At 44.3% G+C, this 27,258-nt stretch overlaps 1 protein-coding gene and 1 long non-coding RNA gene across 5 annotated transcripts; one reads left to right on the top strand and one right to left on the bottom strand.

Moving 5' to 3' along the window:
* Positions 1-1,596: 1,596 nt before the first annotated feature.
* On the bottom strand, positions 1,597-14,719 carry LOC144691733 (uncharacterized). The gene is made up of 3 exons (XR_013579201.1): positions 14,583-14,719; positions 6,468-6,592; positions 1,597-3,834 (listed from the first exon to the last, which is right to left on the bottom strand). It is a non-coding gene; the product is annotated as an uncharacterized LOC144691733 (long non-coding RNA).
* On the top strand, positions 14,305-27,258 carry vgll3 (vestigial-like family member 3). Of its 4 annotated transcripts, none has more exons than XM_078560139.1 (4): positions 14,305-14,641; positions 16,415-16,661; positions 18,179-18,667; positions 25,594-27,258. In XM_078560139.1, the coding sequence occupies exons 1-4, from the start codon at positions 14,528-14,530 to the stop codon at positions 25,623-25,625; spliced, it is 882 nt and encodes a 293-aa protein (XP_078416265.1). In that variant the 5' UTR covers positions 14,305-14,527; the 3' UTR covers positions 25,626-27,258. The 4 variants fall into 4 exon arrangements, with proteins under 4 accessions (XP_078416265.1, XP_078416267.1, XP_078416263.1 ...); XM_078560141.1 differs by having other exon boundaries at positions 16,412-16,661; positions 18,179-18,562; XM_078560137.1 differs by having other exon boundaries at positions 16,412-16,661.

The following is a 27,258-nucleotide window of genomic DNA, read 5'->3' as shown; positions in this document are numbered from 1 at the left end:
TGTTGTATACAAAATAACTTACATATTCAGCAGTGTGTTAATCATCATGTTAAACTACATGCACTACAAAGCAATATCACAGAAGAAGGGGCAGAAATCAGGAGAGGTTGGGATCTAGAGAGGGAGGAGCAGTGATCACGAGGGGGAGGGGGGAGTGATTGGGTGAGGGAAGGAGCAGTGATCATGAGGGAGGGAGCAGTGATCAGGAGAGGGAGGGAGGAGTGATTGGGTGAGGGACAGAGCAGTGAATGGGAGTGGGAGGGGGGAGTGATAGGGAGAGGAAGGGGCAGGAATCTGAAGAGGGACATGAAACAATCAGGAGAGGGAAGTAGGCAGGGAAGGGAAAGTTGGATGCCAAGTAGGGGCCAGTGGTCTTCAGCACTGCAATGGAGCCAGGTGGAGGATGCCTGCACCTCCTAGGTCCACATTCAGGTAAGTATTGTTTTACAGACTTAGTTATTTGATAATGACCTCCAGCAGTCCTTTAATGAGAACATACACCTTACAAACCACAATCGATATGTAGATATCCATTCTGTGTCTGAACCACTGGCATGTCACTATTGAATTTCTAAGCCAGTTTTTTATTGCATTTTAATCTTGAAGGAATGAGATCTGAGCCAAATTGAAAATTTATAACAGATGACTGTGTTAGAATTAACAAATGTGCTAAGTCAGTGTTAATGTTTAGTCATCTTGATCGACAACATAAGAACATAAGAAATAGGAGCAGGAGTAGGCCATTCAGCCGCTCAAGCCTGACCTGCCATTCAATAAAATCATAGCTGATCTACCCCAGGCCTCAACTCCTCTTTCGTGCCAGCTCCTCATAGCCCTCAACTCCCAGATATTTCAAAAATCTATCTACCTCCTCCTTAAATACTTTCAGTGATCTAGCATCCACAACTGTCTGGAGTAGAGAATTCCAGACATTCACTACCCTCAGAGAAGAAATTCCTTCGCATCTCAGTTTTAAATGACTGTCTCCTTATTCTGTAACTATGACCCCTAGTTTGAGATTCCCCCACTTGTGGAAACATCTTCTCAACATCTACCCTGTCAAGCCCCCTCAGAATCTTGTATATTTCAATAAGGTCACCCCTCATTCTCCTAAACTCAAATGAATAAAGGCCTAACCTGTTTAGCCATTCTTGTTAAGTCAACCCCTTCATCCCAAGAATCAGCCTAGTGAATCTCTTTTGAACTGCCTCCAATGCCAGTATATCCCTTCTTAAATACGGGGACCAAAACTGTACACAGTACTCCAGGTGCGGCCTCACCAACACCCTGTACAGCTGTAACAAGACTTCCCTATTTTTAAGCTCCAACCCCCTAGCAATACAGGCCAAAATTCCATTTGCCTTCTTAATTACTTACTGCACCTGCATGCTAACATTTTGTGTTTCATGCACAAGAACACCCAGATCGTTCTGTGCTTCATTTTTTTGGAGTCTCTCTCCGTTTAAATAATAGTCTGCCTTTTGATTCTTCTTACCAAAGTGCATCACCTCATGCTTTCCTACATTAAACTCCATCTGCCAAGTTTTTGCCCACTCGCTTAACCTATCTATATCCCCTTGCAGATTCCTTTGTCCTAATCACAACATGCCCGCCCACCTATTTTTGTAGAGTCAGCAAATTTGGATGCATTACACTCTGCCCCCTCCTCCAAGTCATTAATATATAGTAAATAATTGAGGCCCTAGGACTGATCCTTGTGGCACTCCACTAGTTACGACTTTCCATCCTGAAAAAGACCAGTTAATCCCGACTCTGTCTTCTGTGTGTTAGCCAATCCTCAATCCATGCTAATACATTACCCACAATACTGTGAGCTCCTATCTTGTGCAATAACCTTTTATGTGGCACCTTATCGAATGCCTTCTGGAAATCCAAATACAATATATCTACCAGTTCCCCTTTATCAACTCTGCTTGTTATATCCTCAAAGAACTCTAGCAAATTTGTCAAACACGGTTTCTCTTTCACAAAACCATGGTGACTCTGTTTGGTTGCATTAAGCTTTTCTAAATGTTCTGCTATTTCTTCTTAATGATAGACTCTAGCATTTTCCCAACTACAGAACATCCCAACATCAAAAGAAGCTTTACCATTTTTATCCACTGCTCTAAAATTCCTCACAGGACCATAACATTTTCACACACATAATGAAACAAACTTGCTTTAGCAATATTTTGTAACAATAATTAACTACCACTTAAAGCCTAAAGCACAAATCACAAATTTCCCATGCTTACCTAACAGCCCACATTGTGTTAATGACACCCACTATAAAGATAGCATTGATGTGACAGAGTTGCCAAAGATTTGCCAAACAGCAGAGCAGCAGACATTGAAAAGAAGAACTTAATTATTTCAGCCCACTCAGAGGCACTGATACACAGTAAATATCACTAATAGATTACCAGTTAGGTACCCAGCCACGTGAGGGAGACCACTAAGACACAGTATTACCCAAGGCAGTGGACTTACCACAAACTACAGAATACTCAACCTCATTGAGGAGCTACATCTCATTAATGAAGCTAATGATGAATTGTGTTGTCCCCTGAAACTAGCACTTCAAACAAGGAGCAACATGGACTGGACTCACAATGGTTGTAGAAGTGACAAACACACTCAACTTTCTTATCTTAGACTTCTACTAGGTAATAGCAAAAAATTTAAGAATCATCAGCCAGCTAATGGATTACTGTTGTGTATCCAGATCAAAGGTGTCCTGCTTCAAACTGTTTGTGGCTACATTAAATTTAGTTCCAAAATCTAGGAAAACAAAAAAGTTGACAGTGATTTCAAAGCATACGGTGAAAGTGATTACCCTTAACGTCAAGGTAGCATTTGGCTGAGTGAGGCATCAGGGAGCCCTGGCAAAATTGAAGTCAATAGGAATCAGGGGAAATCTCTCCACTAATTGGAGTCATACCTAATACAAAGGAAAATGGTTGTGGCTGTTGGAGACCAATCGTCTCACGCCCAGGACATCGCTACAGGAATTCCTCATGGTAGTGTCTTAGGCCCAACCATCTTCAACTGCTTCATCAATGTCCATAAGACCATAAGACATAGGTGCAGCAGTAGGCCATTCGGCCCATCGAGTCTGCTCCACCATTCAATGAGATCATGGCTGATCTGATAATCCTCAACTCTGCTTTCCTGCCCTTTCCCAATAACCCTTGATTCCCTTACTGATTAATAATCTGTCTATCTCAGCCTTGAATACATTTAACGACCCAGCTTCTACAGCCCTCTGCGGTAAAGAATTCCACGGATTCATTAAGGTTAGAACTGGGGATGTTCACTGATGATCGCATAGTGTTCAGTACCATTCAGAATGCCTCAGGTATTGAACCAGTCCGCATCCAAATGCTGCAAGACCTAAACAACATTCAGGTTTGGGCTGATGAGGGGCAAGTACCATTCGTGCCACACAAGTGCCAGACAATGACTGACTATCGCCAACAAAAGAGAATCTAACCATCTCTCCTTGATATTCAATGGCATTACAATAGTTGCATTCCCCCACCATCAACATCCTGGGGTTTACCAGTGACCAGAAACAAATATTGTGACTATAAGAGCAGATCAGAGGCTGGGACTGTCTTCTGGGACCTGTTTATGATCCCTGTCTTTGTCCCTGCCTGGGACTTTCTTCTGGGACCTCTCCCTCTCGTTCCCCCCATCCCTGTGTCCTGCTCCCTGGGACACCGTCTCTGAAATGGTGCTCCGGTTCAGGTCAGCTGACATGCAGTTTTGCGCCATTTCACTTCTTTGCTTCATTTCCTTCTGCGCAGGAACGCAGGGCCGGTTCCCAGCCTGAAGAAAGGGAAAAAAAACAATAACTGTGCATGTGCAGCCATTTCCCAGCTAGCGCATGCACAGAAGACCCGAAAAATGTTTAAAAAAATAAACTGCGCAGGTGTGGCCAGGTCCCGACCAGCGCGTGTAAAGAAGGCCCAAGGGTTCCCAGCCTCCAACTTGAAATCAAGGTAAGTACTTTAACACAGCAACCTCACCCTGTTTTCAACCTCATTATGAAATGCTTTCTGAAACTTGGGTGGTGTCTTGTGTAACATCCCAGAAATAGTTGTAAGTAAGGAATTGGAAGGGAGGGAGGGACTCAACAAAATTACAATCAGCAGGGAAGTGGTACTTAGCAAATTGTTGGAACTGCGGGTTGACAGGTCCCCGGGTCCTGATGGATGGAAAGCAGGAAACCACAGGCCGGCTAGTTTAACATCTGTCATAGGGGAAATGTTACAAGCTATTATTAAAGATGTTGTATCAGGGCACTTTGATAAATTCAAGGCAATCAGGCAGATTCAACATGGTTGTGTGAAAGGGAAATAATGTTTAACCAATTTATTGGAGTTCTTTGAAGAAGTAGTATGTGCTGTGGATAAAGGTGAACCAGTGGATGTGCTGTATTTAGATTTCCAGAAGGCATTTGATAAAGTGCCACATCAAAGGTTATTGCAGAAAATAAAATCTCATGGTGTAGGGGCTGACGTATTGGCATGGATAGAAGATTGGCTAGCTAACAGGAAACAGAGCAGGCATAAATGGATCATGTTCTGGTTGGCAAGATGTAATGAGTGCTGTGCCACAGGGATCAGTGTTGAGGCCTCAACTCTCTACAATTTACATCAATGATTTCGATGAAGGGACCAATGGAATAGTTGCTAAATTTGCTGATGACACACAGATAGGTAGGAAAGTAAGTTGCAAAGAGTACATAAGGAGGCTACGAAAGGATATATAATAGGTTAGGTGATTTGGCAGAGATCTTGCAAATGGAGTATAAAGTGGGAAAATGTGAAATTGTCCATTTTGGCAGGAGGGATAAAAGAAGAAGAACAAAATCTAAAAGGTGAGAGATTGTAGAGCTCTAAGATGCAGAGGGATCTGGGTGTCCTAGTGCATGAACCGCAAGAGGTTTGTATGCAGGTACAGCAAGTAATTAGGAAAGAAAATAGAATGTTATTGTTTATTACGAGGGGAATTGAATGCAAGAGTAGGGAGGCTATGCTTCAGTTATACAGGGCATTGGTAAGACCACATCTGGAGTACTGTGTACACTATTGGTCTCCTTATTTAAGGAAGGATATAAATGCATTGCAAGCTGTCCAGAGAAAGTTTACTAGATTAATACCTAGAATGGGTGGGTTGTCTTATCAGGAAAGGCTGGATAGACTAGGCCTGTGTCCACTGGAATTTGGAAGAGTAAGAAGCGACTTGATTAAAACATTTAAGATCCTGAGGGGACTTAACAGGGTGGATGTGTGAAGGATGATTTCTCTTGTGGCAGAATCTAGAACAACTATTTAAAAATAAGGGGTCGTCCATTTAAGACGAGGATGAGGAATTTTTTTTTTCCCCTCAAAGGATCGTGAGTCTTTGGAACTCTTCCTCAAAAGGCTGTGGAGGGAGAATCTTTGAATATTTTAAAAGCAGAGGTAGATAGATTCTCGACCAGCAACAGGGTGAAAAGTTATTTGAGGTAGACAAGAACATGGACTTGAGGTTAAAATCAGATCAGCCATGATCTTATTGAATGGCAGAGCAGGCTCGAAGGGGCAAGTGGCCTACTCCTGCCCCTAATTCATATGTTCCAGACATGGGTCACGGAGTGATTTTAATTTTTTTCATAGATTTAATTCTTTATTCTTTAATGGGATGTGGGCGTCACTGACAAGGCCAGCATTTATTGACTGTCGCTAATTGCCCTTGAACTAAGTGGCTTGCTGGGCCATTTCAGAGGGCAGTTAAGAGCCAGCCACATTCCTGTGGGTCTGGGAGTCACATGTACGCCAGGCCAGGTAAGGACAGCAGATTTCCTTCCCTAAAAGGACATTAGTGAACCAGATGGGTTTTTATGAAAATCAATGATAGTTGTCATGGTCACCGTTACTGATATTAGCTTCATATTTCACATTTATTAGCTGAATTTAAATTCCAGCAGCTGCCATGGTGGGATTTGAATCCATGTCCCCAGAGCATTAGCCTGGGCCTCTGGGTTACTAGTCCATTACTACTATGCCACCATCTCCCCCCCTTGTAATTGTTCTTAAATAGAAAATGAGCTACAGTTAAAGACAAGGAATTGCTGACTTAATTCCTTGACTCTTGCTAGATAGCGCAGATACCCACTGTAGGAGAACTAGGATTGAAAAGACCCACAGAAACATGCACCAAGGAGAAACATTCGGAAAATTGTCTGATTTAGTTCCACAGATTTTTTCTTCCCCTCATAGGATGCCTGTGGAACAATTGGGCCAGGATCGGAGAATGCCACTATGAAGGAATAAAGGGCACGTCTTTGTCTTCAACGCATAACTGCAGCAGAACTCCAGTGAGCTGGCAAATGAACCATCCTTTACCCCTGGCCTGGCTGCAGCCTATTCCTGCCTGGATGATTCACCATGTGTTGATTTTGACTCTATACTAACCTCAGTGCCAGTTTCTGAGCTGGTGGCTAAGAGTGTCAGATCAAGTGATCGGAGCCTCTTCGTTTGCTGTGCTGTTGCTCTCTCTCCTCCTCCCCACACTCCTGTGTCTGGCAGTTCTTAGGAGTCTGAAAGCAGGTAATCAGAAGGGGAAGGTTTGTTTGAGGGAAATGGGGTGAGTGGTGTAGGAAACAAGGTATTTATGATGACACCATCAGCAGTTTGCTCATCATGCTAGATAGCAGGATGATGGTGAGCTGGGAATTAGGAAGGGTCATAGGCAGGAACTTATCTTCTCAGTGATTCCAGATGCCAAAAGTTCAATCACAGCCAGCCCCATGTTGCTAAGGGTCATCTCTTCCATAGGACTCAAGAAAAGCAGGCATTCCTAATGTCCACTATTTCTGCTCTGCTCATTTATTGTGCATCAACTTGTCCTGCTGGAGAGAGGGATGAATGTTTGTGTTTGTGTAGCATTGCGTTTGGGTCATGTGCCTCCCATAGCTGAACAACTGGAGGCATGTTGATGTGGTGAGAGGTGGATATGAGGCTGAGAACATTGGGGTGCATGAGGGTGAGATGTTAGGCGTGAGTCCTGGCTGTCAGGGAATGCTGCTGGGAGAGTGATAGGGGGTGTGGTGCATTGAGCAGTGTGAGAGGCTGGTGGTATTGTGGGTAGGGGCTTTCATGTGAAGATACATTTACTGACCTTGACCACCTATAGGAGATCATTAGGCTTCTTATGACACTACTGTCAGGTCCTCAGGTTCAGGCTCTGTGAGTCCATCATGGAACTATGATATTTCTCCTCCAGCATTCCCCCTTCCCCAACCCCCCTTCACCACTAATGCCTCCAGCACTGCATCCATCACTGTTTCTCTGTCTTTCTCTGGCTCTCTCTCTTTGTCTCTCTCTGTCTGTCTATCTGTGTCTCTCTCTCTCTGTCCTAATGTTCCCTTTCCATTTTCGAAAAATTCTAGTAACATTATTCAATGCAGCTTCCCTTTAAGAGGGGAAGACTGTCTTTAAGAACAGAGTGCAGACTGCACAAGGCACTCTCCACACAATGTCGTTTGGCCCTTTGCAGGGTGTCAGAGGCAGCTGGTTAAGGGGCATTGGAAGCCAGCTGTATGGAACCTGCTCAGTCCAATGCTACAATCATGGAATAGATGATGGGGTAGGTGCTGCACCCCTCTAATCACAACCCCCATGCCCAAAAAGCTGGGCAGACAACATTTTTATCACAAAATGTTTTCTAAATGGGACCTTTAAGGGTGGTGGAGAACTGCATGGCAAATACAGGTAGATTGAGTTTATTGTCAAAGCAGTTCCATGACGACAGGAATTATTTGGCAGCAGGCTCAGGTCCTACTTAAGGTGAGGGCCTCCTTTAAGGGCTCTGCTTGCAACTGTCTGACAGAGGGTATAAGTCAGTTATTGCATTTTGAAGTGAATGTAATCTTGGCTTAGTGGCAGCAGTCTTGCCTCAGAACAAGAAGATTATGGGTTTGAGCTTGAGCACATAATCTGGGCTGTCACTTCAATGCATTATTGAGAAAGCCATGCATTGTTGGGGGTATTGTCTTTTAGTAAGATGTTACACCAAATTCCTCCCTGATCTCTAAATGTAACAGAAAAGATCCTATTGCATTGTGAAGAAAAACAATCAACACGACTTAAAAAAAAAACATTGGGCAGAATTTTCCGTGCCCGCTGGCAGCGGGCGTGGTTGGTGGGCACTGACAATATAACGCAATCGCTTTCATGATGGCTGGAAGGCATGTTGTGATCGTCTGCTCAGCCCGCCAATGGTGGGCCACATTTCCCACCAACGGTCATTGGGGAGCTCATTGTAAATACATCAGCATATCATTAAAAGGCCATCCTGCCAGGCCCTTGGACCCCCGCCGGAACGTCTGTCCACATTGGTGGGAAAGCATGTCAATGTGTTTCACAACAGCACACAGGTGAGGCACACTTGGCGGCCTTCACCTGGGGGAACTGAAGGTGAGTGAACAGTATCGTTCTGCAGAGCTCGCTAGGGTCGCCTGTTGCTTTGCAGGCTTCAGGGGCACCGAGGAGGGGCGGGCCGGGGTGAAGTGCCACCCGGCCTCGGAGGCGACTGCTATCAGGGGGAAGTGGGGGTCGTGTCCAGGGTGGGGGCAACTGCTATCCAGCCGCAGAGGCAGCTGTTGTCGGTGGGGTGGGGGGCAACTGCTACCCTGGCGTTGGATCCTGCGCTCGAGAGTTGGGGGCAGGCTAGGTGAGGGAAGTGGCCATGCAGTAGGGACACCTGTATAAACTGACCATTCCTCTGCAACTTCAGTTCAGGTCCAGCCACAGTGATATGATTGGGGCCGGGCTCCTTGACTGCCCACGCAAGAAACGCGGAGGCACCGAAGTGCCACCAAGCGTTCCAGACCTTACTTCCCTCCTGCCTGATGGTCTACAGAAACAGTAGAAGATGGAGGAGAGAGCGACTGAGGCTCCTGGCCGCGCAAAGGCAGGAGCAGCAACCTGAGGAAGAAGGGGCTGCTGGGGGCTCCCGCACATGCTGCCCAGGAGGGACAGTGAGCCGTGGCTGGTCGGCATCTAGCGACACCCAGGGACTATAGACACCGCCTGCCATTCCTGCAGATGACTGAGAACCAGTGTCGCCGACCACTGCGCATGTCTAGGGACCTGGTCACTCACATCTGCCACTTACTGCAGGACTTGGCGCCAAGGGGACATGGAGGGCATCCACTGCCAGTTGCTGTGAAAGTGATTGCAGTGCCCAATTTCTATGCCAGTGGCTCCTTTCAGGGCTCCACAGGCGAACTCTATAGGATTTCACAATCCACCACCCACAAATGCATCCATGAGGTCACAGATGCCATCTTCTCCATGGCACACAACTTTGTGCATTTCGTCCAGGACATTGACAGCCAGGATGAAAGGGCCATTGGATTCTCCCAGATCTTGGGATTCTCACAGGTGCAGGGTGCGATTGACTGCACCCAGGTGGCGCTCAGGCCTCTGTTGCTACACAAGGTGAACTTCATCAACCACAAGGGATTCGACTCACTGAATGTGCAGCTGGTGTGTGACCACCAGAAACACATCCTGTTGGTATGTGCACGGCTTCCAGGGAGTGTGCACGAAGCCTACATCCTCAGTCTTCCAGGGTCCACAGAAGCTGCAGGGTTGGCTCCTCGGGGACAAGAGCTACCCACAGAGGCCGTGGCTGATGACACCTGTGTGGAAGCCTCAGGCTGCAGCAGATCGGCGCTATAATGAGGCTCATGCAGCAGCTAGCAACTTGGTGGAGCAGACCATCAGGATGCTGAAGATGAGGTTCCAGTGCCTGGACTGGTCTGGTGGAGCCCTGCAATACAGTCCGCAGAGGGTGTCATGCATTGTATCACCTGCTGCGCCCTTCACAACCTGGCTCTCAAATAGGGAGAGGAGCTGGCTGAGGAGGAGATGGAGGAGCTGCACGTCTCCTCCGATGAGGTGGACGCCAACGGGGATGAGGCTGAGGAGGTCCTCGGAGGTGACGATGATGGGGATGAGGCCCTCACACTGGCTAGATGAGGCAGGCCCACTCACGAGGCCCTCATAGCTGTTAGATTTGTGGAGGATAATGACGACATGCAGTGAGGTAACCACAAAGATCCTCACATTGGATTTGTGAACATTGACCCCAATCTGGCTTATGGCAGTGCCAATATCCTCTGAGAATGCTCCCATCATGGAGATGCAGTGGAGGCCCTAATAGTCACTTGATTGCAGGAGGATGATGACGATATGCAGTGAAGACACTCCATAAATTTTCACATAGCCTCTGAGAAAGTCTGGCCGAGGGTAGCTCGCTTGAGCTCCGTGATCAGTGTCATATCATAGAAATGCAGCCATGAAACTTTAGAAGTTCTGATGCTGTGTCTGCCTTCAGCACCTGAGCCCTTCAGATGCTGAAGAGATAGGGGCCAGCCCCTCCTTAAAGGTGCTGAGAGCACACAGAGAGAATGAGGGAACTCCATGGCACCTGCCCACTACATTCTGGCAGCAATGACAAGCACTGCTGAGGTGCAGGCATCAGTAATGTCTTCAGGGAGCGTGAGACCGGACCATCACTTTGGTCTGAAGGCTACACAGAACACAGGGAAGAGGCCCATTACTGAGATACCTGCCTTTTATCTCATGCAGAAAGGTTTCACATCTGAGTGACAAGAACAGTGCTCATCAGAACAAGGAGCCACAGGCAGGGAGACATTCTTGGGAGCTTATTGACAATAGAGAACAGTGTGCTCAATTGATTAACATCCATGTCCAGGCTGTTCAACTAATTCCCCTTAATTCCTAACCCTGCTGCTACGTCTTGTTGCACCCCAGACATCCACAGTGTAGGTGGAGGCAGCCTGATGACTGCGATAACTTGTCTGTGATGAATTTGGTGGATGTCCTCTGGAGGGCTGAGACTTGGAAGACCCCAGCCTGCTTTCAGGGTCCTGCTGTGTGGCAGCGGCACCCTCCTCAGCCTGTGGAGCTAGAGCTGCTGAGGTCTCAGGAAGAGGGGATTCGGATGGGCCGGACACTCTCGGAGTCACCTGGGTGGATGGCCCCAGTATGTACCTGTTGATCCTCCTACCTATGGGTGCCCGAGGGCTCCAGGCTGACTCCTTGAGGACCAGGGGTAGCTGGAGTGAGATTGAGCTGCCCAGCACCCCTCTCGCATACACACTGTTGGAGGCCAACTATGGCATCAGCAAAGGAGTTGAGCCCACACAGCAGTGCAGGAGCAAAGTCTGCATGGCAGTCGCCATCCTACCAGTGTTGGCCTCGGTGCTTTGACATGCTGGCGCTATCTCCTCATCCTGAAGGCAGACAGACTCCTCCATCATGCCTTGCAATCTGAGGAGTGCAGCTGACATCCCTTCCTGGTGCTCCCGAGCTTGCCTTTGCAGCTCCAGCAACTGTGACATGATCGAGTCCAGAGGCTCCTCATCTGACTCGGACTCAGCAACGTTCTGTCCTCCAGCAGTCCTCCGAGTGCTGGGACCTGGGAAGTCCCTGCCACCACCTGCTGTGGATCAGAAAGTGCGATGTGCTGAGCAGATTGTGATCCCGGGCCTACTCTAAAGCTAGGTCCCACCAAGGTATGTGTCTCTGCGCTGGTGGAGGGTGTGAGTGAGGACTTTGATTGGACTTCAGGGAGGGTGACTCCAGATTCCTCTCCAGAAGTTTCTTCGGGGCTTGATTGGAGGCCCTGGATCATGGACTTTGTCGGCTGTTTGGCAGATGTGCCTGTGAAAGCAAGGAGAGATAATTAGTGCATGGCAGTGGCCTGTGAAAGAGGACACATCACTCACGGCATGGTTGTCTGATGGATGTTGTACTGCTGGATCCTCACTTGGTAGAGCAGTGCCAACATCACCATCAGCACAGGACCGGTCCCGGTCATCACTGGCCAGCTGGATGGCTCTGTTTTCAAAGTCCATAAGGACCTTGATTTTGGACATTCTGTGACCGGTCTCTCTTGTTATGTGCCAGTTCGTCCTGCATGGATGGAGATGGAGAAAGAGCAAGCAAGATGCCTGCCAGGCCAGATGATAAGTATGCCTGGCCTGTGTGGGTGGTGAGTGGTCCCATGGACGGGATGAGGACAATGATGGTGTGTGTGAGAGAGTGAATGGTGATGTCCCTTGAACTGGCAGTGAGTGAGGGCCCTGTGGATGTCTGATGGGTTTGTGAGCGTGTAAGTTGAGAGCAATGAGGAGAGTGACTTACCCTGGCAGAACGGAAGAGATCATTCATCCTCTTGCAGCACTGGGTGGCTGTCCTCTTCTGAAGGATGTTGATGCCGACTACCACTGCCACTGCCTCCCAAGCTGGATTGGTCGCTTTGCTGCCAATCCTGCGGCCAGAGTTGGGATACCGGACATCCCGGCGGGCCTCCATGGCATCCAGCAGTCCCTCGAGGGAACCGTCATTGAAGCGGGGGGCTCCAACCTTTTTTAACTTTGCTGGCCATGTCTTTCGTGCAGCAGTGGTGAGCTGGAAACAATGAGCGCAGTGCTTGTGGCTGGACTGGTATAATGTGGCGATGGAGTGATGGGCGGCAGGTGAGTGAGGAGCCCGCCCACTATGGAAATGGTGTCCTTCTTGAGAGTTCATAATAATGAGGTGGGTTAGGGACGATACAGGGTCAAAACCCACCATCGTTTTACCCTCCCGCTTAGTGCAAATTCCGCCCATTGCCTGGTCTTTGTACCATTGCTAGTGGGATCTTTCTGTGTGCAAATTGAATGACCTGTTTGTCCATATCAGGAAAAAAAAGAGGATGGGGAAAAACTGGGACTTATATAGCCCCTTTCTTGACCTTAGGATGCCCCAAGTGCTTAACAGCAATGAAGTGCTTTTAAGTGTTGTGGTGCAGGGAAATATAACAGGCAACTTGTGCACAAACATAAATAAATGACCAGATTATTGGTTCTTGATATTGGTTGAGGCTAGAACATCATTGGGGAGGGGGGGGGGGGGGTTGCTCCCTTGCTCTTCCTTGAATAGCATCTTAGGATTTTTGTATCTTCACCAGAAAAGGGCAGGTTTGGGTTTAACATCTCATTCAAAAGATGGCACCCCCAACACTGCAGCACACCTCTGGAGTGTCAGCCTGGATCGTGTACTCAAGTCTCTGGAAGTGGGACTGGAACACAAGCGCTTGGAACTCAGAGGTGAGGCTGCTGCCCCTGCGCTAAGGCTGCTCCTTCCAAACACACTGAAGCCAAGCAACGCGAGACATCTGAAAAAGAGTCATACAGACTCGAAATGTTAACTCTGTTCCCCTCTCTACAGATGCTGCTCAGACCCGCTGAGTTTTTCCAGCATGTCCTGTTTTTATTTCAGATTTCCAGCATCCGCAGTATTTTGCTTTTCCTCATAATGTGAGGCATCAATTTGATAAAAACAAAAAGCTAAAAGCTACTGCGGATGCTGGAAATCCAAAACAAAATAAAAACAGAATTACCTGGAAAAACTCAGCAAGTCTGGCAGCATCGGCGGAGAAGAAATCAGTCAACGTTTCGAAACGTTGACTGATTTCTTCTCCGCCGATGCTGCCAGACTTGCTGAGTTTTTCCAGGTAATTCTGGCATCAATTTGAGTTGGATGTAAGTAGACACAATTTGAGTGATCGGTTAGTGCAGCAGAATTCTGCAAACGTACTGTTAAGTGTTTTAAACGATAGGAGAGCGCCTACACTGCCATCACTGTCATGGTTAGCTGCTGTGACACTGCTCTGCTCTGACAACTCCGAGGTCGGAACTGAGCAATGGACTTTATAGGTGCTGGTCCCAGCATTAGTGCAGCCTCAGGCACTTACCACCAGAAAGTGCCTCAATTGCATTATAGCCTGTGCATTGGAAATCGCCCACCTCGCATCTATTCGGAAACCTGGATTGATATCGCTGGAAACAAACCCCAAACACACGCGGCGGCCGTTCTGAAAGCCTTCGTTAAATATGCGCGTACGCTTTAGAAAAAGCCGCAAACTAACGATTCGTTCTGCGGAATTGTGCCTGCGGATATCTGCACTTCAAACAGAGCAAGTACAGTATTGTGGATAATAGTCTGTCCATTTGTGAAACTGTCGATGCAAAAAAGTAAAGCTTGAAAAAGTAGCAGGTCTGTATAAACATTGAGGAATTCTTTAGCATTGCGAATGGGAGGTGCTGGCTGGCGTCCTGTCCAATGACAATGGCGGGTAAGGGCCACATCTTGTCCAATCAGGAGTGAGCAGGCGGAGTTGCTGATGTTGCGATCAATCAGACCCGAAACTTTACACGAGTCCCGGGCACTGGACAGGCGGAGGCGGCTCGCATTGTCTTTATGCTAATACTTTAACTCTCTCTTCGCCCCTCTTTCCAACGCTCACTTTATAAAAGTGAGGATGCGAGGGACGAGTTCCGTGTGAGATTTAAGCAGCATCTCCCCACCGCCAAACCCCCACCCTCCCCTCCCCACTCGCCCCCCCCCCCCCTCCACCACCACCCAATGCGAGCGACCGGAGAGTGGGGTCGGTCATGAGTTGTCTGGATGTTATGTATCATCAGTCTTATGGGGCGCACCAGTACTTACCAGCAGCCGCCGCAGCAGCTTACACCGCCGCCTGTTACCATCACCACCACTCTCAGCAGGTAAGAGAACGGCCAGTCTTGTCCCGCCAAAGTCTGACTGACAACTGATTGAGACAAACGAGGGAAGGGGAGGACGAGGGAAAGAGGGAGAGGAGAGGAGGGGGGGGTGGGGGGGTGTTGGAAGAAAAGAGAGGCGAATTAGCAGCTGCCTTGTAAACTGGCTGTGATTCAGCTGTCAAATTCCGCTGTGGTTTCTTCATTCCGTTTGACAACACATGACGCGATCTCTTGGATATGTCTGACAAGATTGCTCTGAAATTCTCTGCATAGCAGCCCGTGGGTCGGAGGGGTGTGTTCTCCCAGGCTTCTAGTCGTCAGCCCAAAAGCACTCTCCGAAATGGAAAATCGACTAATCTGATTCGTGGATATATTATACTGTTTTCGTTTACTTCTCGCTTGTGAAATTGTAAGGATAAGTCAGCTCACTTGACTGATGTTTAATGCATTTCCCACATGATCAAAGGGTCTTTTTTTTTAAAAAATGCGTCTAACTTGTGTATTATGACACATACATCCTTATGCATCGTTTGGTAAAACAGCTTAAATACAAAAAGAGATACTTGGAGCTTATTTGACCATTTCAGTAATCGTGCGGCACAAAGTTACAAGTGACTAAAATTGGAAATGCACCACCTAATTAATATCTACCGTTCATCTGCGATTTTACATTACATTAATAGCGAAATAAAACCAGCAAGTGCTGTAAAAATTCAGCAGGTCTGGCAGCAAACGGTGGAGGAGAGAGTAATAGAGTTAACGTTTCGAGTCCAATATGACTTCTTCAGTTGACATCAGCTGTTTTGGAAAAGGCCCTCGAATCACTTTCACAACACGGAACAGACATGAAATCGACCAACAACTGTCCCTTGTCGAAACAAGTACAAGAACCCCCATGTGAATAACCCAATGTGAATACCCCACGATTAATCCAAGTGCAGGGCCCAAATGAATAAAACAAGTAAACGAGGATAAAGCTGTAATTTGTAGCAGGGCAAAGTGATTTGGATAAGGTGTATTGTATAATGAATATAATGCCACGCTAAACTCATTCAAGATGTGAATATTTCTGCGAGCAGACAGGCTAGACCACAGTAACAAACCGTGGGAAAGCGATATTTTGAAGGGATTGATATTGGATATTCTGGGGGATGATATTCTAGCAGCAATGAGCAGAAAAAAACCCTTGCCTTGGAAATGAACGAGGGAGAACTCGGGATCTTGGAGGTCTGGCAGTTTTCTTTTATTTAAGGGATTTAAAGGATTGGATTTTTCATCATGTTCTGTACACGCAATGCCGAGTTAAAGGAATATCTTACAGTCCTGCATGATCATAACTAAGCTTGTTGTGTACACTGCACCCTAATATATTTATATTAATAAATATACAAATCATAGTTAATATTGACTATAACATAGGATTCAAATAATAGTCCGTTCAGCAAGTTTTGTCATCCCACATTGGAATTGAGAAGTTAATCATTAAACACTGACTACTGCATATTTAACGGGCTGAGTGTGTCTTCTACCCAGAATCAATTTGTGAAGCTTCCCGTAAAAGTAAAGCAAATGTTTTCCGTAATGAGTGATGTGTCCTGTACTTCTGAGAATGGGGCAGTGTTTTTTTTTTGCCGGCGTGGGGCGCAGTAAAAGTGCAACTTGTTCCCGGAACAGGAGAGTGGTGCTTTGGCAGGGAGATTTGTGCCTGGGGCTTGCTGCCGTTGTCGGGGTGAGGTTGTGTCTGAACTGCCGCTTGCTCCTGTGTCACTGCAGCAGAAGTTAGCCCTGTACAGCAAGATGCAGGAGTCGATGGAGAACAACTCGCCGAGCAAAGAGAGCGAGAAGGAGCAGCCTCCTGAGGCCGAGTACATCAGTTCCAGATGTGTGCTGCTCACCTACTTCCAGGGGGACATCGGCGCGGTGGTGGACGAGCATTTCAGCAGAGCCCTCAGCCAGTCCAGCAACTTCCACGGTGACCATCCGAGCTCAAAGCCCCAGGCTTCTTCCAGCTCCGTGTGGAAAGGTAGGGCAAGCAACTTTTAAAAACGAACACTGCGACTCTAATGAACAATACGTCGCTTATTTTGGATGTTCTTGGTAAATAATTTGGGTGAAGAAATGCTGAGGGGGTTGATTTAGTGCGCACGGCGGGAGGTTGGACTAAGTGAGGAACTTGACCAGGAGTACTCAACTTTAAGGGAGGAAAATTTCCAACTGTAGGTGTTAATTTGTAGCTGGTTTGAAGAGAACTGCCGCAGTTTTAATTAGACTATGTCATCCATGGTAAAATTTGACCATTTTACTCACCCGACCCATTACTATTTTGTCATTCTCATTTGGTTTTACTGACTTCGATTTAATACGTCTTACAAACAGCGATAAAGGATATGTGATTGCAGTGGACAAAATGGAATTGCGAATATTCCGTATTTGATAGTTTAGGAGCTCGGGTACTTCTCATGGTCTTTGGAAAGATACCCGCGCTCTCATCTTTGCACGCCCGTAACGTAAAGTGCAGAATTCACCGAGTTTTACTGAGAGCGCAAACCTGCTACAGACCAATTTATACTGACACTCTTTACCCACGCAGCTCCCCCGTTCCTTTGCTAAATCTAACAGCGATTTTACCGTTCTGTTTATTTTCTTGCACCTTTGTGGCGACAAACATGTGGACCCAACAGAGCACAAGGTTTACAATAGAGATATTGTAACGAGCGCGGTGCCGCGTTCCAATTGCAGTTATTGCGAATTCCCAACCATTGCTCTCAATCGTCACACTTAGTTTTAATAAACCGAGCCTCACCAGGAGGTTAGACAGGTAATTCTGTTTTTGTTTTGGATTTCCAGCATCCGCAGTAGTTTTTTGTTGGTTAGAGGGGTTAGTTAGCCTTTTACACCTTTAATATTTGCATCGTGTAACGAGGTTGGCAGTGGAGGCAAATGAGGAAAACTGTCTGGAACGCACGAATTTAAAAAAAACGGAATGCGGAGTAAGGCTGCTGACGCCTTTACTCACGATTAGGAAAGATTTCAGATCAGGCTAGGATCCAGCACTCTATCACCACTCGCGGTTTCATTCTGTGTAAGAGATGTCGTTTTGTTCCAGTGCCTGTGGCCAACACTAGATGCTGTTTTGCTCAGGGCTCATTGCTGACCGGTTGGAGTGACCCGCTTGCAGAGCTGCTCAGAGGTAGAAGGCTTCACGCTATCCGGAAATTCGCATTAGTTCGTGTCAACTTCGATTTGCTTAGGAATCCAGTTACACCAACTAACAACTTTTCTCTTTTCTTAAAGCATCTTTTTTTTGCTGTTTAACCGTGGTTGTGAAAATTTCTATTGGATGGAGCTTCAAGCCTGCTATCTCTTGCTTAATATTGCTTAACATCCGCCATTGGTTCTATTGATCCCGCTGGAAGAATTTTGCAGTCACTATATCAATCCACCCATCTATTGTATATAGAGCTATATAGAGCGACATCTTGCAAATAAAATTCAAAGCATCTAGCAAATCTTAATTTTCTTTTCTTTTTTCCTTTTCAGAAGGATCGCCATTTCCTACAAATCAGAAGAACAGTTTTCCTGCTTCTTTCTGGAACAGCACTTACCAAGCCCCAGCACCTCCAGCTCTGAGTGCGAGTCACCCCGATATCTCTGCTGCGTCTGGTGCTGTGTTTCACTCCCCAGACCCCATGGCTTGGCCTGGACATGGACTACACCAGGCCAGCGCTCCCCCGTCAAATGCTGAGCCATGGCCTTACACATTGGCATCACAAGGCAGTTCCAGCTATCCACTTGTGCATGAGGTTTACCCACATATGCACCACCCACATGCCCACGCCCACCATCATAGCCCACATCTCGACCCACGTTATGGGTCATTGTTGGTACCATCAGTGAGGGCAGCTAGGATTACCACAGCACCAGGTGAGATCACAAAGACAGACCCTACTGCTTCTGCTGCTGGTTCCTCATGGACTGGAGCCTTTCATGGAACGCTTGAGATGGCACAGGCTGTGAACTTTGATACAGGTAAGAAGGAAGCCTTTCCCTTGAAATTGATGGTACACGGATATATTGGCAATGTTTTTATTTCTTAAGATTTTCATATCTTGTTACTTAAAATATTAATATTGCTTTTCATCAAAGTCCTGGGGTAACATAAAAAACTAATATATAAAAAATTACAGATGTTGAATTTATTTATAAAAACAGCATTTATCTAAATACTCTCACACTGTAGCAAAACAAATAACTCAGACTGGAATTAATGAAGCAATGTGAACCATGGGATTTTACATCACTAAAAGGGATAATTGAGCCCATCATGCCTATATGGCTCTTCACTACAGCAATCCAAAACTAATCCCACTCCTCTGCTCTCTCTCTCTCTGTATAGTTCCATTTTTTTCTTTCCTTTCAAATATTATCCAAATTTTCCCTTGAATTATGACGTAATCTCTGCTTCAAATACTCCTGAATAAAGAAATTTCTCTTAACTTGCCTCCTGTGTCACTTAATGTCTATGTTAAACTGACAAAGCCTCACTATTAACTTTTCAACCAATCTTAATCTAGGTTGGCTTTAATATCCTTCCTGTAACAAGATACTCAAAACTGCAAATAATACTCTGACAGTGGCATAAATATTGTCATCTACAACTTACTTCTTTACCCTTTTACTCTATGTCCCTATTTCTAAAACTCAAAATGCTATTGACCTTAATATTATCTTATCTTTCCACTTTCAGAAAATTATGTCTTTGAGCTCGTTGATCTGTCTAGTCCTCCACATTCTTCAGAGTGTTTCCACTGATTGTACATTGCCATTGTTTTTCCAAACCAAATGTTTCATACTTCATACTTCTCCATGTTAATTTTATTTGTCTGCCCAATCTGCTAACCTGAAGATACCCTCTGGAAGTACTTATGCCATTCTTCTTGCTGCTCGCCAAACTACATTTGAATCTTCAGTAAATTTCAGTATAATGCTTCCTATGTTCAAGTCCAAATCATCTATATGTATACCAAGAGCAAAGGTAGAACCTAGTACTTCCGAGGCAAGGGGATCTCGACGTTTTGCTTCTGCAACTTCCCTTCAATGTTATAAAAATTTTGTGGATCCCACAACACACACAAGTTTTTTTTTAGTATGAAAATTAATTATTCAATTAAACATTTATATTTATTATTATTATTATTGTTTAACTTTGTGCAACATGTTGATGGTATAAAGCAAAAATTCTGTCAAGATGTGGAGGTATCTTTGACAAGCATGTACATTTCTGACATGGCCAATGTTCATCCTAGCTCAATGGCTTGTTTTCATCACTGTCATTCCTGAAAATCCAGCTTTACATAAGTTGTACTCAATGAGACAAAACTTTCAGTACGCCAGAAGAAGTATTCATTCAGCACTTGAAGCCCTCACTGTCTCTGACACTAGGAGCCCTCACCATTTATGATAACCGGAGCCCTCACCGTCTCCAATAACCGGGAGCCCTCACCACCTCCGATACCGGGAGCCCTCACCGCCTCCGATATCGGGAGCCCTCACCGCCTCCGATATCGGGAGCCCTCACTGCCTCTGATACCCAGAGCCCCTTCTCTATCAAAACAACTATCCCTGCAAATTGATAATTCAAATAGAATTGGCTTACACCACTCAGAAATAGGGGGTTGTGGAGGTTGTGGGGGGGGTGGGGGGTGGGAATGGGGGCTGGTGGGAAGGCAGGTTCATGAGAAAGAGGTGAGAGGTCACATGGGTCACATGACTGGTATGGCACTGACTGTGATGGCTGCTGATCAGCAATCTGTAAGAGTCGACCAATCCTTGGGCTAGATTGGTGGTGTTGGGAGAAGCTGTGGAGTGATGATGGCAACAGACCCCCTTGAAATCTTCTCACAGACTCTTAGGAGGCCCCCTCTGTTGAGGACCTCTTGTCTAAGGTGCATCACTTGAGTCCCTTCTCCAATTTTACCCTAACTCTTTGTTTTCTGTGCATATACATGAATTGTTGCAACAAATCTACTGTCAGACAAATTATGCTGCCACCTGAACTTCCAAATACATGACACCTTCTGTATTCCTTTAATCTATCCAATAAATCATTCATTGTAAAGCTCTATTAAATTTGTCAAGCATTACATGTCTATAACAAATCAATGCTCGCTGTCTTTGATTGATTCTAAACGCCCATAAATTTTGTCGTCAATTACAGATTCTAAAAGTTTCCTCATCACTGACATTAGACTAACTTTCACTAGCTGATATATCTTTTTATCCCTTCTTCAGCAGAAGTATTACCCTCCAATTTACATTGCCAAGGATGACTAAAAAATTGTGTTTAGAAGCTCTTCTATCTTCTCTCTGATTTCCTTCTGTTAATATTTTCCGAAGTGTTTTCTTTTCTGTGGTCATTTATAATGATTGTGCCCTGCCTTGTTCCAGTGCACCAGCAATCTCATTTGTATTTCCAGCATTTGTAGGAACTCAGACAATGCTGGTAACTTTCAACTTCACTCCTGGGCCGTAACCTAGCAGAACAGATCATCCATCTAATGTAGCACCCACTCAATTATTGAAATCAATGGATCGAACATCAGGCAGGATCTAGAATAGATTACATTAGTGATCTGCTCTGCCAGATTACTGCCCGGGCAGTAAAGTTGGAAACTGCTCCCAGCATACCAAATATCTCCACAATACTATCATCCTCAACAATGAGATTCCCTCTTTATTCTTTAGAGTATGACCTGCACTTTAATTATTTCTTTAATTTTGAATTCTTAACAAAGTCTTTCTCTTCATGCCATCAGTCAGTTCTTCCTTCATGTTCCCTTTTAGTTCTGAACAGGGTGTGATAAAGAATAAATGCTGCTGTTTTTTCTAACTTTAAATGAAGCTTCCACAGTGACTTAGTAAGTAGTCACCATCTACTTTGATACTCAGCCATAAGCATGATCTAGGTTCCCTCGGATGAGGAAGCCAATCTCATCTAAGTTGGAGTGGACCTGGGTCAATAACTATCCAGTGCCCATTTTGACAAGTGGACAGGTTATGTCAGATAAGAACAGAACCAGGATCAGCTGCGATGCTCCACTCTTAAATGGCCTTCTGACTTTCATGCTCAAAGATCAACTAATCTGCAAGGTGCAGTTCAGCAAGTCATAATGAGCAAAATTGGATAGCCCTTGAAACCTGGTGTAGGAATGCCGATGTGCGATTAACTCATGCAACACAAACAACACATCAACTTCATATTGTCTGCTGTTCTAAATAATTGCAGCATGCAGACAGCACTAACTGTGCTGTTGACTTAAAGCAAGTCTCCTCCTTTTAAAGGGGAGATCCATTGCAGATGGAGCAGGTGCTGGGAGTCCTTTGTGAGCTGAATCTGATCTGGGATATACTGATCAAGGCAAAGTATGGGAAAAGAGCAAGTTCCAAGTTTTTCAGACATTGTAGAGAAGGCCCTGGGGAGGAGATGCAAAGTAGAAATGATGTCCTGTATCCATATGGGGCCAGGAGGTCCTCCAGACACACACTCAGAAGACAATGGGAGTAGAAAGATGTGGAGGTTAATGCTCAAAGTCAAGCCCTGAGGACCTGGATGCAGTGCTGCAATGAGTTCAATGACCTCACCTGAATAGTCAAGGTTAATTAAGGCATCTTCAAATGCCATATTTACTAATGACGCTACTAGCCTCAGACACGGTTTAAATCACCGCACCCCCTTCTCTCACCTACCAAAAATCTCTATCAACAACAATTTGTATTTATATAGAGCTTTGAACATAATTAAACATCCCAAGGCACTTCACAGTATGTTATAAAGCAAATTTTGACAATGAGCCACATAAGGCAGGTGACCAAAATTTTGATCAGAGGTAGGCATTAAGGAGCATCTTAAAGAGAGGCAGCAAGGTGAAAAGTTTTAGGAATGAAATTTCAGAGCTTAGAACATTGGCAGCTGAAAACACAACCAGCAATTGTGGAGCAGCTAAAATCAGGGATGGTCAAGAGGGCCAGAATGAGAAAAGCGCTGCTATCTCAGAGGGTTGTGGGGCTAGAGGAGATTACAGAGATAGGGAGGTGTGAAGCCATAAGGAATTTAAATGGGAACCAATGTAGGTCATTGAGCACAGAGTAATAAGTGAATGGAACTTGATGCCCATAAAGAAGAGGGCAGCAGTTTTGAATGACCTCAGGTTTACAGAGTATATAGAATGTAGAAAGCTGGCCAGAAGTGCATTGAAATAGCCTAGAGATAGCAAAGGCATGAAAGAGGGTTTCAGCAACAGATGAGCTGAGATGATCATGACCTAGCATTCAAATGCTCCCCCCCCTCACATACTTAGCACTGTGACAAGCCTCATACCCATATCTCACAATTGGCACACATTGTCAGCTATTCAACCATGAAAGCCACATCATCCAAACACATTGCACCACATCCACTGACACACTTTCCTCGTTCTTGCAGGACAAGGTGGCACACAACTGGAGGGAGCAGGAGTTAACTGGAGTGGGACATGCATGCCTGCCTGTCTTACTCCCCTGGAGATGCTGCTAGTCAGTTTGAGACACCTATTACCTGGCTAGTGGAAGGGCTGAAGTCATCAAAAATCAAGGTCTTCTCACACCTAAAACTCCTTCTCACATCCCACCTCACCCTATCCCACACTCTCTTCTGATTTACAATCCGCAGATGGTGTAAGCATGCACCTCTTACTCCCCCCTCCCCCTCCCCACTTCCCACACCACTAACTCACCTATATGACTTTATCCTTTCAGATATCCAAGAGGTGCAAACTAGCCAGGCAGTGAAGGAACAGCATGAAGCCAGTAATGATGAAGATACAGCATTGCCACTTGCTTCCAGATGCAGCCACTAGCTCAGATATTGGCTCTGCACATAATTTAGAGGATAGTATAAGGGCGCAAAATGCACTTAACATGTGTGGCCTGCAACCAGGACAAGGGACAAGAATAACATAGGTACCAGCTAGCCAGAAGGCAAGATCACATGAGTTCTGCTGTAGATGACTCAAATGAGCACTTCGATGGGGCACACTACAGAATAACACTGATCAGTGTGTGCAGCAAAGTGCCCAGTCCATTGAAAAGCCTGTTAGAAAGCCTGTGATCAGTGTCGAGGAGCATGGAGGAGTCCAGCATCGACTTAGCTTAGGGCTTTGCACAGGACACGGAGCCCATCCTTCCTAGCATTGAAGTGGTGGCCTCCTCCAGAGTAGATTAGATGTGTCAGCTTCCATTGTAGCACAAGCAGCTTCTGCCAAAAGGCTGAGTGTTACAGCAGAAGCGCAATCTGAAGTTATGCAAGGTCAGTTTGCTGCCAGGTAAGCTCAGACTGCTGCTGTCATGGCTATAGATTACAGTGTGCAAAGGGGCATGCAGGGTGGCTCAGCACTCCACCAATTTGGGGAAAAAAAAGAACTGTACACAAACAACAAGAGCTATTGACTCAAATTTCATGCTGGACGTCTTCAGGAAAGATATGGAATAAAATTGTAAAAAATATCTTCAGCAAGGTATCCTTATGGATTTGTATTTTTACCATCAGTATAAGTGTTATGCAAAGAGGATAGGTGACCATCATGCAGGAACTAATAGAATTCAGAGGAAAAGGAACAAAGCAATTGTTTTTTTGGAGGATTCTAAAGGTAGGAAGAAAGCTAATGAGGCTGAATGGTTTGGGAAGAGAATCCCAAAATGAAAAAAAGTATAGCAGCTGAACATTGGGATTAGAACCTAAATATAAATATTGTTTGTAAACTGATTTATTAAGTTTGACTCTCAAAAATATTACATAAGTGTTTATAACGACAATTAGCTCTCACAATAAAATTAGAAAAAAGTTAATAAAAGCAATTAAGTTGCCTATAATATATGCAATGTGGTATCTTGTCATGTTCCTATTTATTTAATAAAGAATTTGAAACCATTCAAATAAAAGTCCTTCCTTTTAGTTCTCATGGCATGTTCCTTCATTGAACTAAAGAGCTGGATGATGTGTTCCAGGGCTCATGCCAATGCAACCCTTCAGCTGGTTGCTGGGAGTTGTGGATGACCAGCTTGAGCAACTCATTGTAAGAGCTCTCCTTCATCCTTTCGAAGTGATAGCTAAACTTTAGCTGATGCCCCACCTTGATGGAAAGAGCAAAATGGTAAACTCCCCATGAAGAGAATTCTTCAGGAAAATCCATGCCCTACCATTATGTGACACATTGTATCAGTGTAGCAAATCTGTATTACCATGATACCGTATTTAAATATTTAAACAGATAATATTGTATAAAATATTTTATTGAGCAATAGAGCATTTTACTGGTAAGCGTTTTGCCTGCAATCTTTTCACAATCACCTTCTTTCTTTGCCAAAGTTTCAGAAGTATTTTGAACTTCAGACGTGCTAAACCAAAAGTGTAATATACTGTTTCACAAAAATAACAAGCACTATCATTATTTCGGTTATGATTTCAGACAATAAGAGACAACAGCTTAAAACAAACATATCGTTGTTAAATCCTTGCCTTTCTGCATTCTTTAATAAACTTCTTTTAACAGTTTTGTTAGATAGTTACTGTGTTGCTGTTTGGCAGTCTGTGGGTACATACCAGTAAAAGGTACTTTAAGAAAATCATTAAATCATCTATAAAGTTGGAGTCTCCCTTCCAGTGGTTTCTTTCATCATCTGGTCTGAGCTATGCAAATTACAACAACTCCAGTTTTGATCCTTTCCAAACATAATAAATACAATATTACCTTACTCTTTAGTTAAAGTAGAGAATATTTTTCACTGACCCTTTCTTATGCTGTTAAAATCCTTAAGTTTCTTAGAATTAATTTAGAACCTACTTGGTTCTAAATCAACTTTGTTTATCCTTGGTTCTACAGTTTTGTAAATTAAATGTCTCCATTTCATCTTGATTTCAGCCCTTTGGTATGGTGGATCTCTCACAGGCTGATGAAAAAACACATCCCTGCAATCTGATGGAATGAAAATGATGACCCAGATTATTTGCTTTTGACCAATTATCTTCAAGAACTGTTATGATGGAAAATAAAGGGGATTCTATGAGAATTTACCCTGAACAATCTGGCAAAATGTTTGAGGGAAAACGAAAAGTAAATTTGTAGAACTTATGTTGATCTAAGTAAAAGTGATGAAGTGAATCACTAATTATTGTTTCAGCAAGATAACAGGGCTACCTATTTTCAACGTCTCACTATGGGTTTCATAGCCTGGTTTATGTAGAATTTGATGGCTTTAGAGGATGATTAGTACAATGTGTTGGGTGAAGATCTGCTTCAAGTAAATTTTATGAGGGTGAAGCACTGGGTGGAAAATTGCATTAGGCACAACAGAAATATTCTTTTATTTTTGTGGTTAAAAAAAGTATGTGAAGTATTGGAGTTTTTTTTATAACTGTCTATTACTCTGATCTCGTTAAAATGTAATGTGACTCTACCAGGGATTTATGCATTTTTCTTGTTTTCTTACTTATTTAAGTATAGTTAACCATTTGTGGACTGCAGTAGCACTTTTACCATGTCCTAAATTACATGCAGGTTTAAAGTCCTTCCATTTCATTTAGTCTGCTGTAGTGGCATGCTCAGTGGGTCTACATTTTGTTGGCATTCAGCATTTTGGTTTATCGACTATGTTATTGCAAAAAAAATGAAATTATAGAAAAAAGTATTTCTCTGGAATTAAGATGACATTTTAGTGAAACCAAAGAGAAAAAAAGAGGGCAGTGCTTTATAAAGTATTCTCCACCTTTAGGACATATAAGTCTTTCTGTTCAGATTCTATGAGGGTATTTTATTTAGAAAAGTTGAATGGTTGACATTGTAAAATGGAATGGTTGATAAATTTGGCATTCATTTTTAATGTTTTATGGCATGCACCAAAAGGAAAATGTGGTTGCATCTTTTAGATGCTAATAGAACTTTCAATCCTTTTAATTTCCTTATTTTAAGCCTTTAATTGTTCTGTCATAATAAGTTTTATTTTGGCCTAGTTGTAAAATGGAACTTTTTTTACTTTACTCTAACAATTAAAAAAAATAACCTAATTTTTATGAAATGAAAGTTTGAAAGCTATACCAAATATCCTGTAGGAAGGTGATAAAAGTTCCTCTCAATCCATAGGACACATCATTTCGTATTTGAAGTTGTATTTAGTCAGAGGCTATCTTAAAGCAGATCTATCAGATCACATTGAAAACCACGTTGGATATCATAAAAGTACAAACTGTAAGTAGTTCTGAAGGGAGTGAATGACGCTTCACATTCTCCCAACAGTGTACGACGTGGAAACATTATCATCTACTATCAATTTCGAAAGTTTTTTTTTTAAATTGGACGTTGTTCTGCTTTTTAAATGGAATCAGGATTCTGTGTTGAATATATTCTTTCCAAGATGTTACATATATTGTTCTCTGTTTATAATAAAAATGCGTAAAGTGAGGCAAAAACCATGGGAAAATTTTGTCGCAAATTTCTCTCAGTGAATTTGTTTCATTATTATTTGTACAGTAAACTGTAAAACTCATTGATGTTAATAAAAAGAATACTTGCTGAAAGCATTGCTCACAA

This window comes from Cetorhinus maximus, chromosome 16 (assembly GCF_964194155.1).
Source record: "Cetorhinus maximus chromosome 16, sCetMax3.hap1.1, whole genome shotgun sequence".
In the NCBI taxonomy this organism is placed as follows: Eukaryota; Metazoa; Chordata; class Chondrichthyes; order Lamniformes; family Cetorhinidae; genus Cetorhinus; species Cetorhinus maximus.
The sequence above is the reverse complement of the archived record's forward strand: the minus strand, read 5'-3'. Positions and strand labels throughout refer to the sequence as shown.

Excerpts from the sequence above, each read along its gene's own strand:
- vgll3 (XM_078560137.1), top strand. The coding sequence starts at position 14,528 with ATGAGTTGTCTGGATGTTATGTATCATCAGTCTTATGGGGCGCACCAG. Across the intron at positions 14,642-16,411 it reads ATCACCACCACTCTCAGCAG|CAGAAGTTAGCCCTGTACAG; the intron begins GTAAGAGAACGG and ends GTGTCACTGCAG. Across the intron at positions 18,668-25,593 it reads GGCTGTGAACTTTGATACAG|CCCTTTGGTATGGTGGATCT; the intron begins GTAAGAAGGAAG and ends TCTTGATTTCAG.